Consider the following 16871-nt stretch of genomic DNA (forward strand, 5'->3'; position numbering starts at 1 on the left):
TACTAAATACTCAATAATCAATATTTAACTTTACCAATAAATCTCCCAATCACCTAAATCTTAAAAATTCGAGACTAGATGACCAAGTTCATTCATTGACTAATACTATATAGTAGTATAAATACCTACCCAAAACAGTATTGCCCTACACCAAATTGTAGCATTCTCATACTGTAAACTACTTTTAGCAAATCACAGTGTTATATTCCCATAATATAATTTCAATAATTACTTTTGAACCTATTGTCCATTGTCAGCAGGAATATAATTGAATCCTACTTCATAAAAAGCATTTTTGAAAATATGAATATATCCTTTGGTTTATATAAAGAAGATTCATTTATCATAAATAGAACTATTGTACAACTATGATAAATTTCTTTAGTGTTAAGTAGTCAGTAAGCCAATAAATTAAGTCGGCCCATAATGCCTATGCATAATAAAGGCTCTCTTTGCACTGCATACCATTGTTGTAAATACATAACCTCAATGTACTACTTGCTAATAAATAAATAAATTTGAATTTAAATGTATTGTACTGTATAATGCACAGCTGAGAAAGGATAAATCACATATAGTATTTTAATTAAATTTTTGGTAATTTAAAGATCTCTAATTTGTCTTTTTTGCTTTTATTATATTTGCAGATTGTTTTAAGTTCAGCTACATTACAAGTCTTGATATTGAGACGCCAGTGAAAGACCATGCAGTTGTAGCCGTAGAGGAGGACGACTTCTTGGGCTTCCTCATCAAGTGTTCTCTGCCAGATCTTCTTAGCTCTGGCCTTTGTTATCGTCTTGATAATTCCAGGTGCAAATTTTGTATCTTATGGTGTGTGTGTGTGGGTGGGTGTGGGTATGTGTGTGTGTGTGTTTGTGTGGATATGTGTGTGTGTGTGTGTGTGTGTGTGTGTGTGTGTGGGTAGATGTGTGTGTGTGTGTGTGTGTGTGTGGGTGTGGGTGTGAGTGTGGGGGTGTGGATGTATGGGTGGGTGAGTGGGTGTGTGTGTACTCACTTGTTTGTACTAACTTATTTGTGGTTGCAGAGGTCAAGTCATAGCCCCTGGCCCTGCCTCTTCACTGATTGTTACTAGGTCCTCTCTCTCCCTGCTCCATGAGCTTTATCCAACCTCGTCTTAAAACTGTGTATGGTTCCTGCCTCCACTACATCATTTTCTAGGCTATTCCACTTCCTGACAACTCTATGACTGTAGAAATACTTCCTAACATCCCTTTGACTCATAGGAGTTTTCAACTTCTAATTGTGATCCCTTGTTTCTGTGTCCCATCTCTGTAACATCCTCTCATTGTCCACCTTGTCAATTCCTTGCAGTATTTTATATGTCATTATCATGTCTCCCCTAACTCTCCCATCCTCCAGTGTCGTCAGGCCAGCATGTGTGTACTCACCTAGTTGTACTTACCTAGTTGAGGTTGCGGGGGTCGAGTCCGAGCTCCTGACCCCGCCTCTTCACTGATCGCTACTAGGTCACTCTCCCTGAACCGTGAGCTTTATCATACCTCTGCTTAAAGCTATGTATGGATCCTGCCTCCACTACATCGCTTCCCAAACTATTCCACTTACTGACTACTCTGTGGCTGAAGAAATACTTCCTAACATCCCTGTGATTCATCTGTGTCTTCAGCTTCCAACTGTGTCCCCTTGTTACTGTGTCCAATCTCTGGAACATCCTGTCTTTGTCCACCTTGTCAATTCCTCTCAGTATTTTGTATGTCATTATCATGTCCCCCCTATCTCTCCTGTCCTCCAGTGTCGTCAGGTTGATTTCCCTTAACCTCTCCTCGTAGGACATACCTCTTAGCTCTGGGACTAGTCTTGTTGCAAACCTTTGCACTTTCTCTAGTTTCTTTACGTGCTTGGCTAGGTGTGGGTTCCAAACTGGTGTCGCATACTCCAATATGGGCCTAACGTACACGGTGTACAGGGGCCTGAACGATTCCTTATTAAGATGTCGGAATGCTGTTCTGAGGTTTGCTAGGCGCCCATATGCTTCAGCAGTTATTTGGTTGATGTGCACTTCAGGAGATATGCCTGGTGTTATACTCACCCCAAGATCTTTTTCCTTGAGTGAGGTTTGTAGTCTCTGGCCCCCTAGACTGTACTCCGTCTGCGGTCTTCTTTGTCCTTCCCCAATCTTCATGACTTTGCACTTGTGTATAGTTCCTGCCTCCACTACATCACTTGCCAGACTATTCCACTTCCTAACTACTCTATGACTGAAGAAATACTTCCTAACATCCCTTTGACTCATCTGAGTCTTCAGCTTCCAATTGTGACCCCTGCTTCTGTGTCCAATCTCTGGAACATCCTGTCTCTGTCCACCTTGTCTATTCCACACAGTATTATGTATGTCGTTATGTCTCCCCTGACCCTCCTGTCCTCCAGTGTTGTCAGACCGATTTCCCTTAACCTTTCTTCATAGGACATTCCCCTTAGTTCTGGAACTAGCCTTGTTGCAAACGTTTGCACTTTCTCTAATTTCTTGACGTGTTTGACCAGACGTGGGTTCCGAACTGGTGCTGCGTACTCCAGTATGGGCCTGACGTACATAGTGTATAAAGTTTTGAACAATTCCTTACTGAGGTACCGGAACGCTATTCTCAGGTTTGTCAAGTGCCCATGTGCTGCAGCAGTTATCTGGTTAGTGTGTGCTTCTGGCGATGTACTCAGTAGGTATGGTTGAGTATGGTTTGATGTACTCAGTATTATACTCACTCCTAGGTTTTTCTCCTTGAGTGAGGTTTGCAGCCTTTGGCCTCTGCGGTCTTCTTTGCCCTCCTTCGATCTTCATGACTTTGCATTTGGCAGGGTTAAATTCTAGGAGCCAGTTTCTGGACCACACATCCAGCCTGTCCAGGTCTCTTTGTAGACCTGTCTGGTCCACGTCTGATTTAATTTTCCTCATTAACTTCACGTTGTCTGCAAACAGGGACACTTTTGAGTCTATCCCTTCCGTCATGTCATTCACATATATCAAGAATAGCAATGGTCCCAGGACTGACCCCTATGGGACCCCGCTCGTCACTGGCACCCACTGTGATACCTCATCACGGACCATGACTCGCTGTTGCCTCCCTGTTAAGTATTCTCTGATCCATTGCAGTGCCCTTCCTGTTATATGTGCCTGTTCCTCTAGCTTCTGTACTAATCTCTTGTGAGGAACTGTGTCGAAGGCCTTCTTGCAGTCCAAGAAAATGCAATCAACCCACCCCTCCCTCTCATTTCTTACTTTAGTTACCTTGTCATAAAACTCTAGTAGGTTTGTGACACAGGATTTGCTTCCATGAATCCGTGCTGGCTGTCGTTTACAATCTTGTTCTGATCCAGGTGCTCCACCACTCTCCTCCTGATAAGACTTTGCGTACTATACATGTCAGTGACACTGGTCTATAATTTAGTGCTTCATTTCTGTCTCCCTTCTTAAAGATGGGGACTACATTTGCCTTCTTCCATACCTCAGGTAGTTGCCCAGTTTCAAGGGAAGTGTGGAAGATTTTGGCTATTGGCACACGTAGTGTCCCTGCTCCCTCTCTAAGAACCCATGTACAGATGTTGTCCGGTCCCACTGCCTTTGAAGTATCAAGGTCACTTAAGAGCTTCTCCACCTCCTCCTCAGTTGTGTGTGAGTCATCCAACACTTGTTGGTATATCCCTTGTTGCTGTACCTCACTGTTTTGTCTTCCCGTTGTCCCTTGAGCCTACACTGTAAATACTTCCTGAAATCTCATGTTGAGTTCCTCACATACCTCCTGGTCATTTCTTGTGAGCTCTCCACCTTCCTTCCTCAGCCTGATTACCTGGTCCTTGACTGTTGTCTTCCTCCTGATGTGTCTGTAGAGTAGTTTTGGATCAGACTTGACTTTCGATGCTGTGTCATTTTCATACTCCTTATTTGTGCATACTCGTTTCTGGCTCGTCGACTAATCTCTTTATTCTCCTGAGTCTTTTGCCTTCTGTACTTTTTCCATTCTCTAGAGCACTTAGTTTTTGCCTCCCTGCACCTTCGGGTAAACCAAGGGCTTGTTCTGTCCTTCCCATTATTTCTGTTACCCTTGGGAACAAACCTTTCCTCTGCCTCCTTGTATTTTGTTGTTACAAAATCCATCATTTCATTTACTGATTTTCCTACCAACTCCTGTTCCCACTGAACCTCCTGCAGGAAGATCCTCATTCCTATGTAGTCCCCCCCTTTTATAGTTTAGCTTTTCCCTTTCTACTCCTGTTACCCTCTCCACTTTTAGCTCCACGATGTATTCAAAGCTCATAACTACATGGTCACTAGCTCCAAGGGGCCTTTAATATGTGATGTGCTCAATGTCTGAGCTACTCAGGGTGAACATGAGGTCCAGTCTTGCTGGTTCATCCTCCCCTCTCTCTCTGGTAGCATCCCTAACATGTTGGTGCATGAGATTTGCCAGCACCACATCCATTATCTTGGCTCTCCATGTTTCGGGACCCCCATGTGGCTCCAGGTTTTCCCAATCAATTTTCATGTGATTGAAGTCGCCCATGGCCAGTAACTTTGCTCTACTTGAGTGAGCCCTTCTTGCCACCTCAGCTAGAGTGTCCACCATTGCTCTGTTGCACTCATCATATTCCTCTCTTGGCCTCCTGCAGTTCTGTGGTGGGTTATACATCACTGCAATGACTACCTTGTGTTCCCCTGACTGAACTGTACCTACTATGTAATCCATTTCTTCAATCTCGCCCATACCTTCCATTTCTTGATAACCCCACCAGTTTTTTATTAGTAGTGCAAGCCCTCCCCCCCCCGCCTTCCCCTGCTCCTTCTATCCTTCCTCAGGATCTGATATCCGGGTGGGAAAATTGCATCTGTTATTATCCCATTGAGTTTTGTTTCTGTAACTGCTACGATGTCTGGGGACATCTTGGTTCTTTCATGCCACTCCTCACATTTATTCGTTATTCCATCCACATTCATGTACCAAACCTTTAACTTCTTTTCAATAACTGTGGTCTGGGGAGAGAGGTGGGTTAGGGGGAGCAGGAGCCCTGGCAGGGGCCTATAGGGGGTTGGTGTGGGGGTGAGGTCTGTGGTGTGGGGTGTGGGGGCAGAGGGCCTATCTGGGGTTTCAGTGGGGGTGAGGGTGGTGGTGAGGGGGACAGGGGAAGAGGGCCTATGGGAGGTTACAGTGGGGGAGAGGGTTGTGGTGAGGGGGATGGGGATAGAGGGTACAGTGTGTAGGTTGCTGTGGGGTACTGTGAGGGTGGGGTTTGTGGTGAGGGAGATGGGGGAGAGGGTACATTGTGTGGGTTACTGTGGGTTTCTGTGGGGTTGGGGTTTGAGATGAGGGGTATGTGCAGGTTACTGTGGGGGTGGGGTTTGTGCAGAGGGGGATGTGTGGGTTACTCTGGGTTTCTGTGGGGGTGGGGTTTGTGCTGAGGGGGATGGGGACAGAGAGTACAGTGAGTGGGTTTTGGGTTAGGTCATTTGATTGCTTTGGGACTGCCATGGTTGTATTCCTTCTGTGGGTGGTACTGGAGGGGGTTGTGTTTGTTCTTCCATGTGGGCCTGATTTCTCCTGCTCTCTACCTTCCTTGCCTCCCATTCCTCTTTGCGACATTGCACCCTCTCTTTCAGTGTCATCCTTTCTTCTTGTGTTCTGTCTCGGTCGAGGTACACACTCCAGAACGTCTGATTGTCCCTTAGGCGTGCTTTCTCCTGCAGGCTCCAGTTTTGAGCTGACTCTGCCTTGAAAATCACTTTGACTGGACACTTTTTTCCCCTTGCAAACCACCCAATTCTCCGAAAATTTGTCAGCTGAGTCATGCCATCCTCTCCTATTGCTTTCATGATGCTTTCAATCATTTTTTTTCTCCTCCTGTTTCCTTGCTTCTTAAGTTTCCCCATCTACTTCTTGGAGCCCATAGACAAAAATGGCCCTCTCCCTTTCATCCTCCCACTGTGCTTCCCTGAGCATCCTCTGATTCAAATTAGTTCCTGCCATTGATACATTGCTTTTTATTGTCTCTTCCCTATCCGGTGTCCCTCTGTTTATTTGTTCCTGGACGTGGCAGTTGTCTGTTAGAGCCTCTGTGTATAGCTTAGCTCCTTCATTGACTTTAGTCCCCTCATTAGTTCTTGCTGTTCTCCCTGCCTTTTCCCAGGCCTCCTTGGGTCCGATGGAGTCATCGCGTACAGTATATCTCCTTTGTGCCCTACTGTCCCCTCATTGGTGACAGATGTAGTAGCTCTTGGTGTCATGGCTGTACTGTCCTTTGGTTTTTTAGGCTGTTTCAGACTCTTCAGTTCTTCTACTAAGCTCTGTATCTTAGCTTCAGCTGCTGTGATTTGTAATTCCCATTTCCTGCTCTCCTCAGGTATTTTCTCTTCCATTTTCTTACTGATCTCTTCCAGCCTCCTCCCCAACTCCTCCTCTCTTCGCGTGAGCTCTGCCTCCTAGTCCTCTCTCCCAGGTCCACCACTCGCTTCATCCACCATTCCTCTGGTTCTCCGTCCTGGTTTTTGGTGTTCCAAGTTTCTTTTTCACAGAAGGAAGAGCTTATGCCAAGAGTGCTGTGGAGGGGGGTGTTTGTTTTGAGGAGGGAGGGGGGGTGTTTGTTGTGGGGAGAAGGGAGGAGGAAACAGGGAGGGGAAAAGGATAGTGAGCTGGAGGTGGGACAGCAGCAGGGGGAAGAGAGATGGGGGGAAGACTAAGGGGGACAGGGGGAAGAGCAGTGGGGGAGAGGGCAGTGGGAGGAGTAGGGAGGATGAGAAGGAAGATGAAGAGGGAAAGTGGGATAAAGAGAGACAGGGAGTGTGGTTGAATGTGAGTTAGTGAGAGAGGGGGGAAGGGAGAGTCAGAGTGTGTGGAGCATGTGAGTTGGGGAAGATCAGCCTTTAGTGTGCTTGCAGACCTCGGAGGAGAGGGGAGAGGGAGAAGGAGAAGGAAGAGGAGATGAGGGGAGAGATGGAGGAGGTATAGGAGGAGGATGATAGAGAGAGACAGAGAGTGTGTTTGAGTGTGAGCTAGAGGGTTAGAGAAAGAGGAGGAGGAGGATAGAGAGAGAGAGAGATAGAGAGTGTGGTTGAGTGTGAGTTAGAGAGAGAGAGGGAGAGAGAGAGAGGGAGAGAGAGAGAGAAAGGGGGGAGGGGAGTGATAGAGTGTGTGGGGTGTGTGGGTTGAGTAGTGTGCTTGCAGGCCTAGCGAGGGGAGAGGGAGGGGGAGAATGGAGCGTAGGTGGGGGGGAAGATGGAGGAGGTATAGGAGGAGGACCAGGAGGAGGAAGGGAGAGAAAGAGATAGGTAGAGGAGGTTGGTAGGGAGGAAGGGGGGAGGTGGGGGAAGATGGAGGAGGTATAGGAGGAGGAGGAGCAGGAGGAGGAAGGGAGGGAAAGAGAGGGGTAGGAGAGGTAGGTAGGGAGGAAGGGAGGGGAGGTGAGGGGGAAGATGGAGTAGGTAAGGAGGAGGAGGAGCAGGAGGAAGAAGGGGGGAAAGAGAGAGGGAGGGAGGTAAAGAGAGAGATAGGGGAGGTACAAGGAGAGTGTGAACTGTGGGCATGTGTGGGTATGAGTGGGTATGTGAGACGTGTCTGTTATGGTAGGATGTGTGTGTGTGCGCATTACTATCCTGCCACCCAAGCCAAGCGAGGGGAGAGGGAGGGATAATCTCGCTGCCAGGCTTTTGGGCCTATCCTAGACTCTCCACGTGCATGCTGCTATGTACCGAGAGAGCCTGTACCGGGAGTACCGTGCCTATGCCTTTGCACCTACTCGTGCATACCTGGATCTATACTTACTTACTGAGTAAACACCTGTGCACCTACTCATGTATACCTGGAGCTTCTCTCTTTTATGTGCGGGTTATTTGTGTATAGTAACCCGTTCTCCTGTATATATTACTAAATTTAAAGGGAGAAACTTTTTTTTCCTTTTGGGCCACCCTGACTCGGTGGGATACGGCCGGTTTATTGAAAGAAGAAGAAAGATATACTCATGGTGAGTTTAAGCCTTTTAATGTTCCATCACAGAAAAACTGGAGAATTTGACTGTGCTTCTAGTATGTTACACATCGACCCCTTCTAACATCTTTTTATTCCTATGACATTTGCCATATTTTTCCTAGTTTGTTATTAATTTTTGAAAATGAGTCTTAACAATCATTATTCCAACTTAGAAACAACTTGGAGCCACCCACTCCAAAATCTGACTGAATACATCACATCTCATCTCTCCCCATTGGGAAGGACTTAGCAGTGTCTGACCATATACCTGAAGATGACAATGAGTTTCCCTATTGGTTAGAAACATTTTCAACAGTTTCATGTGTTTAGGTTGGGCTCTGGAACTTTTCTAGAAGTGGCTCCTAATGGGACCTTGGAATGCTAAAGATATAACAGAATGGTCTTGATTAAAACCAAGGAAGAGAGTAAGGTGTGGCATTGGCATATCGCCACTGGTTAGGTTTAGGTTGGAGGGAAGGTGAGGAGCAAACATTGAGGAATATTCTTAATGTTTGTGCATATGATGGAGTGGACAGCAGATTGCTGGGTAGTGAGAATACTTTACTCCTTCCCTCCTCTGCACTGGTGAGAGCCATTCATAGCAAAGGCTAGTGTTGTTGCTTTACTACTATGTAGTTATGAAGTATATCTCACCTTAGACAATTTTCATTACTGCTACTACTACTTCAGATGATGCATAAATCATCTTCAACACTTGTAAATTAGTTCATTGAAGAATATGAAGAGTGTTATTTAGAACATTTTCTTGAAAACAGCATTTAAGTTTTTTATATTTTCTGTACTTTGTATTTTTTTGGTTAATATTTTCCACCATTGAATTTACAAGCTAAGATCTGTTATTCTGTCTTAGCTTATTTCAAAGTCCAGCATTATCTAAGGTATCTGCTACTCCACTTACCTCCTGGATATTACCTGCAACAATCACATAGCACCTAGGTACTTATTTGGCTAGGTTAATATGCCCAGTGTCTCCACCCACTCTATGATTGAACAGGGGTCCTTCAGATGTGACCTGAAGATACTACCATTATTTGAGTTATAACAGCTTTTTAGAGTTAAGAATTAGCTCCTGGTTCCATTAAGTCTGGGAAAATGGTGCTATTCTATATTATCTTAGAATGATATTTTCTTCTTTTGTCTTTTTTTCAGTAAATGTCTTTTATAATACAGTGGAACCTTTACTTGCGAGCGTGTCCACGTGCGAGTTTTTCCAAATGCGATTAGTCGATGGGTTGATTTTTTGCTTCCATACACGAGCAAAATTTCCACAAGCGAGCAGACCTCAAGGCAGGTTCCTTGACACTGGTGAGGGGCTCTTGCTCTTGATCTTGGGAATTGTATCTCATTTGTTTGTTGGACTATCTTATTGAAACTTGGGCAATGTATGATGGAAAGATGCTTCTTAACGTATACCAAAAATTAAAGAAATCTAAGCATAAATAATGAAGTTCACTTCTCAGCAATTAGCCACCTTTTAGCGGTAATTTTGAATGGTTTTTTTGGTTGTATTCTCATTTTTTGGTCTCATTTGACAGAATGGAAGATATATTACAGAAATAGATATGATTTTAATTGCTTTCACGACAAAAAGTACCTTGAAATAGAGCTCAACCTAGGGGAAATGGTCCATTGCTTGGCTGTTTCAGAGTATACAAATGACGTCACTATTCATTCCAATATGCAGTCGTGAATGGGTTGACATTATTTATGCAATTATTGCAGTAAGGAATAACAGTAAATCTTATATTTTCTGTGTGAATAAAAATTACAAATTATTTATGCAGTGGACCCTTGACCAACGATATTAATTCGTTCCTGAGAGCTCATCGTTAATCGAAATTATCGTTAGTCGAATTAATTTTCCCCATAAGAAATAATGGAAATCAAATTAATCCGTGCAAGACACCCAAAAGTATGAAAAAAAAAATTTTACCACATGAAATATTAATTTTAATACACACAAACTGAAGAAGACATGTACAATTACATGACACTTACCTTTATTGAAGATCTGGTGATGATTGATGGGATGGGAGGAGGGGAGACTGTGGATGGTGTTAGTGTTTAGAAGGGGAATCCCCCTTCCATTAGGACTTGAGGTGTCAAGTCCTTTTCCAGGGTTACTTCCCTTCTTCTTTTAATGCCACTAGGACCAGCTTGAGAGTCACTGGACCTCTGTCGCACGACATATCTGTCCATAGAGGCCTGTACCTCCCATTCCTTTATGACATTCCTAAAGTGTTTCACAACATTGTCAGTGTCACAATTAAACACTTGTTCAGGTTTCAATTCTTCACTCTCTATGTACTCCTTGAATTCCTGCACATATTTTTCAGCTGCTTTTTGGTCGAAACTGGCAGCCTCACCATGCCTTATCACACTATGTATGCCACTACGATTCTTAAATCTCTCAAACCAACCTTTGCTGGCCTTAAATTCACTCACATCACCACTAGTGGCAGGCATTTTTCTAATTAAATCATCATTCAACTTCCTAGCCTTTTCACATACGATCGCTTGAGAGATGCTATCTCCTGCTATCTGTTTTTCGTTTATCCACACCAATATCAGTCTCTCAACATCTTCTATCACTTGTGATCTCAGTTTCGAAAACATAGTTGCACCTTTGGCAAGAACAGCTTCCTTGATTGCCGTTTTCTTGGCCACACTGGTAGTGATGGTTGATTGGGGCTTTGTGTACAACCTGGCCAGCTCGGAGACACACACTCCACTTTCATACTTAGCAATGATCTCTTTCTTCATATCCATAGTAATTCTTACCCTTTTTGCTGTAGGGGTGGCACTAGAATCTTTCTTGGGGCCCATGGTGACTTATTTTGCAGGTGCAATCACTAAAAACGCTGTGATAATATGAAATGCTCCGATTGTATGTTTGGATAGGACCGGGGTGGCTGGCTGGCTTGTAAACACTGGCCACAAATGGACGCGTCTCAGACGGAACAAATCGTGTTGGTCGAGTTTTTTAGTGCTAGTCGATGCAAAACTTTTGCGTTAAAATGTATCGCTAGTCGGATTTAACATTAGACGATGCCATCGCTTGTCGAGGGTCCACTGTATAATAATAATGACAATAATACTAATAATGTGTATAATAATACGTAATATAATAGTATAATAATACAATACAATAATAATAATAATAATAATAATAATAATAATATGTATAATAATAATTCATATATAATAATAATGTACTACATATAACAATTATAATAGACGGCTTCAAAAGGCCTTCGCCAAATGGCAGTGTTTGCCACAACAAAGAGGGAGCAGTTGTGGCTGCCTCCACCTGTTATGTAATGACATATTTTATTCATTCTAGATTATATATCATGTTTCTATGTTATTTTTATTGTTTGTTATGTCATATTAGTTGAACTTTGATATGTAAATAAGCCATATAGATGATATAAGCAAAATTATTCATGAAGTATTTTCATCGGTCTCCAGACAAACTCTCGTCCAGCACCGACACCGCCCATACTACTACATGAATGACATATTTTATTCATTCTAGAGTATGTATCATGTTTCTATGTTATTTATATTGTTTGTTATGTCATATTAGATGAACTGTGATAGATAAATAAGCCATATAGATGATATTAGCTAAATTATTCATGAAGTACAGTGGACCCCCGGTTAACGATTTTAATCCGTGCAAGAGGGGTAATTGTTATGCGAAATAATCGTTATGTGAATGAATTTTCCCCATAAGAAATAATGGAAATAAAATTAATTCGTGCAAGACACCCAAAAGTATGAAAAAAAAAAATTTTACCACATGAAATATACATTTTCTCACACACAAAGAGAAGGATACATGCACAATAGTAGAGTAGTACATGCACAGTATATATTGTGCATGTACTAGTCTACTAAATGAAGAATAAATGACACTTACCTTTATTGAAGATGCAGCAATGACTGATGAGACACTGTGTCCTGGGAGTGCCTTTTCCTCCTGAGTACTGTAGGTCCTGTTTGGCATTTTCTTCCAGAACAGGCCTTATCACACTGTGTATGCCACTACGATTCTTAAATCTCTCAAACCAACCTTTGCTGGCTTTAAATTCACCAATATGAGCACTAGTTCCAGGCATTTTTCCCTGTTCACCTGGGTGTTAGTCGACTTGTGTGGGTTGCATCCTGGGAGACAAGATTAAGGACCCCAATGGAAATAAGTTAGACAGTCTTCGATGACACTGACTTTTTTGGGTTATCCTGGGTGGCAAATCCTCTGGGGTTAATTGTTTCTTGGTATTCTCAATAAGCCACACCAACAACGGTGCTACAGCAGCAGCAGCAGCTGACAGTGCAGCAGCAGCAGCAGCTGTACCACCAATAGTAGCGATGGTTGATTGGGGTTTATTATACAACCTGGCCAGCTCGGTGACATGCACTCCACTTTCATACTTATCAATGATCTTTTTCTTCATCTCTATTGTAATTCTCACCCTTATTGCTGTAGGGTTGGCACTAGAAGCTTTCTTGGGGCCCATGGTCACTTATTTTCCAGAAAAAGCACCGAAAACACTGTAATAATACGAAATATTCCGATTGTATGCTTGGATGTTACCGCGGAGGCTGGCTGGTAAACAATGCCACCGGCGGAACATGTGAGCGTGGCTCAGGCCGCGTCTCGGACGAAAATCGGTAAGCGGGTTTTTAAGCGGTATGTGAGGCAAAATTTTTGCGATTAAAGTAAGCGGTATGCGAAATAATCGCTATGTGATGCCATCATTATGCGGGGGTCCACTGTATTTTGCCCGGTCTCCAGACAAACTCTCGTCCACCTCTGACACCGCCCATACCACCACATGAATGACATATTTTATTAATTTTAGAGTATATATCAGGTTTGTATGTTATTTATGTTGTTTATTATGTCATATTAGATGAAGTGAGATAGATAAATAAGCCGTAGACTTGATATTAGCGAAATTATTGAAGTACAGAATTCCACTGGAACGGATTAATTGCATTTCAATTAATTTAAATGAGGAAAATTGACTCTGCAAACGAGCAAATCCAGTTGCGAGCAAGGTCATGGAACGGATTAAACTCGCAAGTAGAGGTTCCACTGTAATTGCATAACTTAATGGATATGCAGGGGTTTGTAATAATAAATTTAATAAATTTATTTCCAGGGATGCCCCTTCTGGGTTGACGTATGCATATTTATCAAATGAGTGTGCACCTGAATTGAGTCCTGGCCTCCATTCGCCTTCCATTCCATCATCAGTCACGAGCAACACTGATAACCTTTCAGTAGAAAGAAAAACATTTGCCTCAAGTTTTACTCTCTCAGGTATGTTATATTATCTCTGAGCCTCTCTTGTTATAATGTAATTATTGTCCTTCAACTTTCAGTAAGTTTTATTTTCCATCTTTAAACCATTTTGAATATTTTTTGGGGTCAGTAAAGTAATTATAAGACAAGCTGCTTGGCAGAGCTGAGTGATAAATTATAGTAGACAGTGTAGTGTATTAAGTGTCTTTCTGGAGGAGTTGCTTTGTTTTGTGCAAATTGTTCAAAAAGTTTTTTACTAGTTTGAGATAAGTTAGGTTTATTTAGTTTAGATTAGATTATGTTAAATAAAGTTTGGGTAGGTTTAGAAACAGTACCATATTTTGGGGCATATTAGGTGTATAAGCTAGGGTGGAGATACACTGCAATTTTTTAACTAGTATTGGCACTCCTCTGGCAAGACAGTGATGGAGTAAGTGATGATGAAAGCATTTCTTCTTCAGGTCATTTTGCTGCAGTGGGAAGCAGCCAATGTGTTAAAAAATGCATATGAGGTGCATCCCAATTTTGGCAGGCATATTCTGATACTCTAAAAAAAAAAAAAATGAAGAATTGTCATGAGCCAGTGGCTGGCTACTTAACCCTTTGAGGGTCGACAGGCCCTCTCCGAGACTTGTTCTCAGGGTCGGCCAGATTTAAAAAAAAAAAAAAAATTCTTATGAAAAGAGAGAATCTTCTCCCGATCATAATGACGCCAAAAGTATGAAATTTAATGGAAAACTTACGGAATTATGCTCTCGCGAAGTTAGTGGTCTCGACGATGTTTACACATCGGCGATTTTGCCCACTTTGAGCCCTATTTTCGGCTAATTCCAGTGTACTAGTCGACAAAAATCATAAATATTTCTCTAGAACTCCATTTTTTCTATTGAATGAGTACAAGAAACCACCCATTTACCGATTTCAACTATCCAATACAGTGGTCAGCATTTAGCAATTTTGCCATTTCACACAAATTTCAAAAGATGCCAATTTCCAAATAGGGTCCAGAATAAACAAGAAAGACATTCCTGGCACTAAAATAACATTTCCTCTGTTCGTTAGTCACATCCCCAGGCCCCTCTTATATTTCTTTGGCTTTCCACTTTCAATTTTTATTCTTACAAAAAATAGAAGATTTATTGTTATGCAGACTGCTGCATTAGTGTAGAAATTGTATAAATAATATCAGCGCACTTGTGAAAGAATATTAGACTCACCAGTTGACGTGTATTGGATGCTTGGCATGATTTGTTTACTTTTGAACTTTGGTAAAAATCAAACATTTCTGCTACTTTGAGCTCAATTTCAAGGTACTTTTCATTGTAAAACCAGTCAAAATCATCTCAACTTCTGTAATATGTCTTTCATTCTATAAAATGAGACCAAGAAAATTAGAATACAACAATAAATACCATACAAAAATGCAGTGCAAAGTCGCTGTTTTATTCCAGAAACACTGTCAAAGTTTTTTTTCTCATTATGCACTGTGTGCTGCAGGATTTTCTTTATACTGCGCACACTGACCACATAGACCCATTCTTTCATATGTATGCCTACCAGCTTTCTCCCACTAGATTTGAGGGCGCTAGAATTTAGGCGTACTAGTACGTCAAAAACCCTGGGTCATAAGCCGTACTAGTATGGCCGAAACCCTCAAAGGGTTAAGGACACAACATAGCTGAAACACCTTGGAGGTGGAGATGACCGGTTGTGCAGGGTGACACCTTGCACAACTGGTCATCACCACCACCACCAACCACCAAAACAATCATAGCCACCTGTTATCAGATGGTTACTTTACAATAATAATAATACAGTGGACCCCCGCATAACGATGGCATCGCATAGCGATTTTTCCGCATAACGATTACTTTTATCGGAGTACCGATGCATACCGATTTTCGTCCGAGACGCGTCCAATGTGCCCTCAGCCTACCAGCTTTCTCCCACTAGATTTGAGGGCGCTAGAATTTAGGCGTACTAGTACGTCTCTCAAAAACCCTGGGTCATAAGCCGTACTAGTATGGCCGAAAAGGACTGAAACCTGAACAAGTGTTTAATTGTGATGAAACCCTCAAAGGGTTAAGGACACAACATAGCTGAAACACCTTGGAGGTGGAGATGACCGGTTGTGCAGGGTGACACCTTGCACAACTGGTCATCACCACCACCACCAACCACCAAAACAATCATAGCCACCTGTTATCAGATGGTTACTTTACAATAATAATAATATCTTTATTTACTATAAGTACATGTAGATGGTATACAGGCCTAGCTTACATCAGTGACATACTACTATAAAGAAAGCCTCTTGTTATGCAGAGCATTTTGGGCAAATTAGGTCAGTTTTGTCCCAGGATGCGACCCACACCAGTCAACTAACATCCAGGTACCCATTATACTGATGGGTGAATGTAGACAACCGGTGTAAGGAAACACGTCCAATGTTTCCACCCCTTTGCCGGGAATCGAACCCTGACCCTCACCTTGTGAAGCAAGAGCTTTTGCTACCAGGCCACAAGGCATTGTGGACTGATTTGCTTATTGCATACTGTTTTTTTTTTTAATAACGCATTGGCTGTTTCCCACTAAGGCAGAGTGGCCTGAAAAAACAAAAACTTTCATCATTATTCACTCCATCACTGTCTTGCCAGAGGCATGCTTACCCTACAGTTATAAAACTACAATATTAACACTCCTTCAGAGAGCTGACACTGTACTTCCTATCTCATCTCCAGGAATCAAGTCCAGCCTTCTGGTTTCCCTGAATCCCTTTATAAATGTTACCTTGCTTACACTCCAACAGAACGTCAAGTTCTAACAACTATTTGTCTCCATTTGCTCCTATCTAACATGCTCATGCATGCTTGGTATAAGTCCAAGCCCCTTGTACACAAAGCCTTCTTTATCCCCTACCTCCAACTTTCCTAGGCTGACCCCACCCCGCCTTCCCTCCACTACAGATTTATACGCTCTTGAAGTCATTCTATTTCATTCAGTCCTCTTTACATGTCCAAACAATCTCAATAACCCCTCCTCAGCCCTCTTGATAATAGTTTTGGTAATCCTACACCTCCTAATCTCCAAGCTACGGATTCTCTGCATTATGTTCACACAACACATTGCCCTCAGACATGGCATCTCCACTGCCTCCAGCCTTCTCCTTGTTGCAACAATCACAACCCATGTTTCAAACCCATACAAGAGCATTGGTATAACTGTACTCTCATACATTCCTCTCTTTGCTTTCTTGGATAAAGTTCTTTGTCTCCACAGACTCCTCAGTGCACCACTCACCTTTTTCCCCTCATCAATTCTGTGATTCACCTCATCCTTCATAGACCCATCTGCTGACACGTCCACTCCCAGATATCTGAACACACTCACCTCCTCCATACTCTCTTCCTCCAATCTGATTTCCAGTCTTTCTTTACCTAATTTTTTGATTATCCTTATCATCTTACTCTTTTCTATATTCATTTTTAATTTCCTTCTTTTACATACCCTACCAAACTCATCAACCAACTGTGCAACTTCTCTTTCATTCA

At 42.5% G+C, this 16871-nt stretch overlaps 2 protein-coding genes and 1 long non-coding RNA gene across 5 annotated transcripts in view; 2 read left to right on the forward strand and 1 right to left on the reverse strand.

The window, feature by feature from the left end:
* Positions 1–16871, forward strand: part of mus81 (mus81 structure-specific endonuclease subunit) — a 355921-nt gene that overhangs the window by 159264 nt on the left and 179786 nt on the right. For both annotated transcript variants that reach the window (XM_070083779.1, XM_070083780.1), the window contains 2 exons: positions 648–810; positions 13178–13338. In XM_070083779.1, the coding sequence (XP_069939880.1) occupies positions 648–810; positions 13178–13338 (324 nt within the window). The remainder of the gene's footprint in view (positions 1–647; positions 811–13177; positions 13339–16871) is intronic.
* LOC138852519 (uncharacterized) overlaps positions 1–16871 on the reverse strand; it is a 389852-nt gene that overhangs the window by 131433 nt on the left and 241548 nt on the right. The gene's annotated exons all lie outside the window — the stretch shown is intronic.
* The window catches only part of LOC128688062 (intraflagellar transport protein 74 homolog), a 694157-nt gene that overhangs the window by 26948 nt on the left and 650338 nt on the right, over positions 1–16871 (forward strand). The gene's annotated exons all lie outside the window — the stretch shown is intronic.

This window comes from Cherax quadricarinatus, chromosome 10 (assembly GCF_038502225.1).
Source record: "Cherax quadricarinatus isolate ZL_2023a chromosome 10, ASM3850222v1, whole genome shotgun sequence".
Taxonomy (NCBI): Eukaryota; Metazoa; Arthropoda; class Malacostraca; order Decapoda; family Parastacidae; genus Cherax; species Cherax quadricarinatus.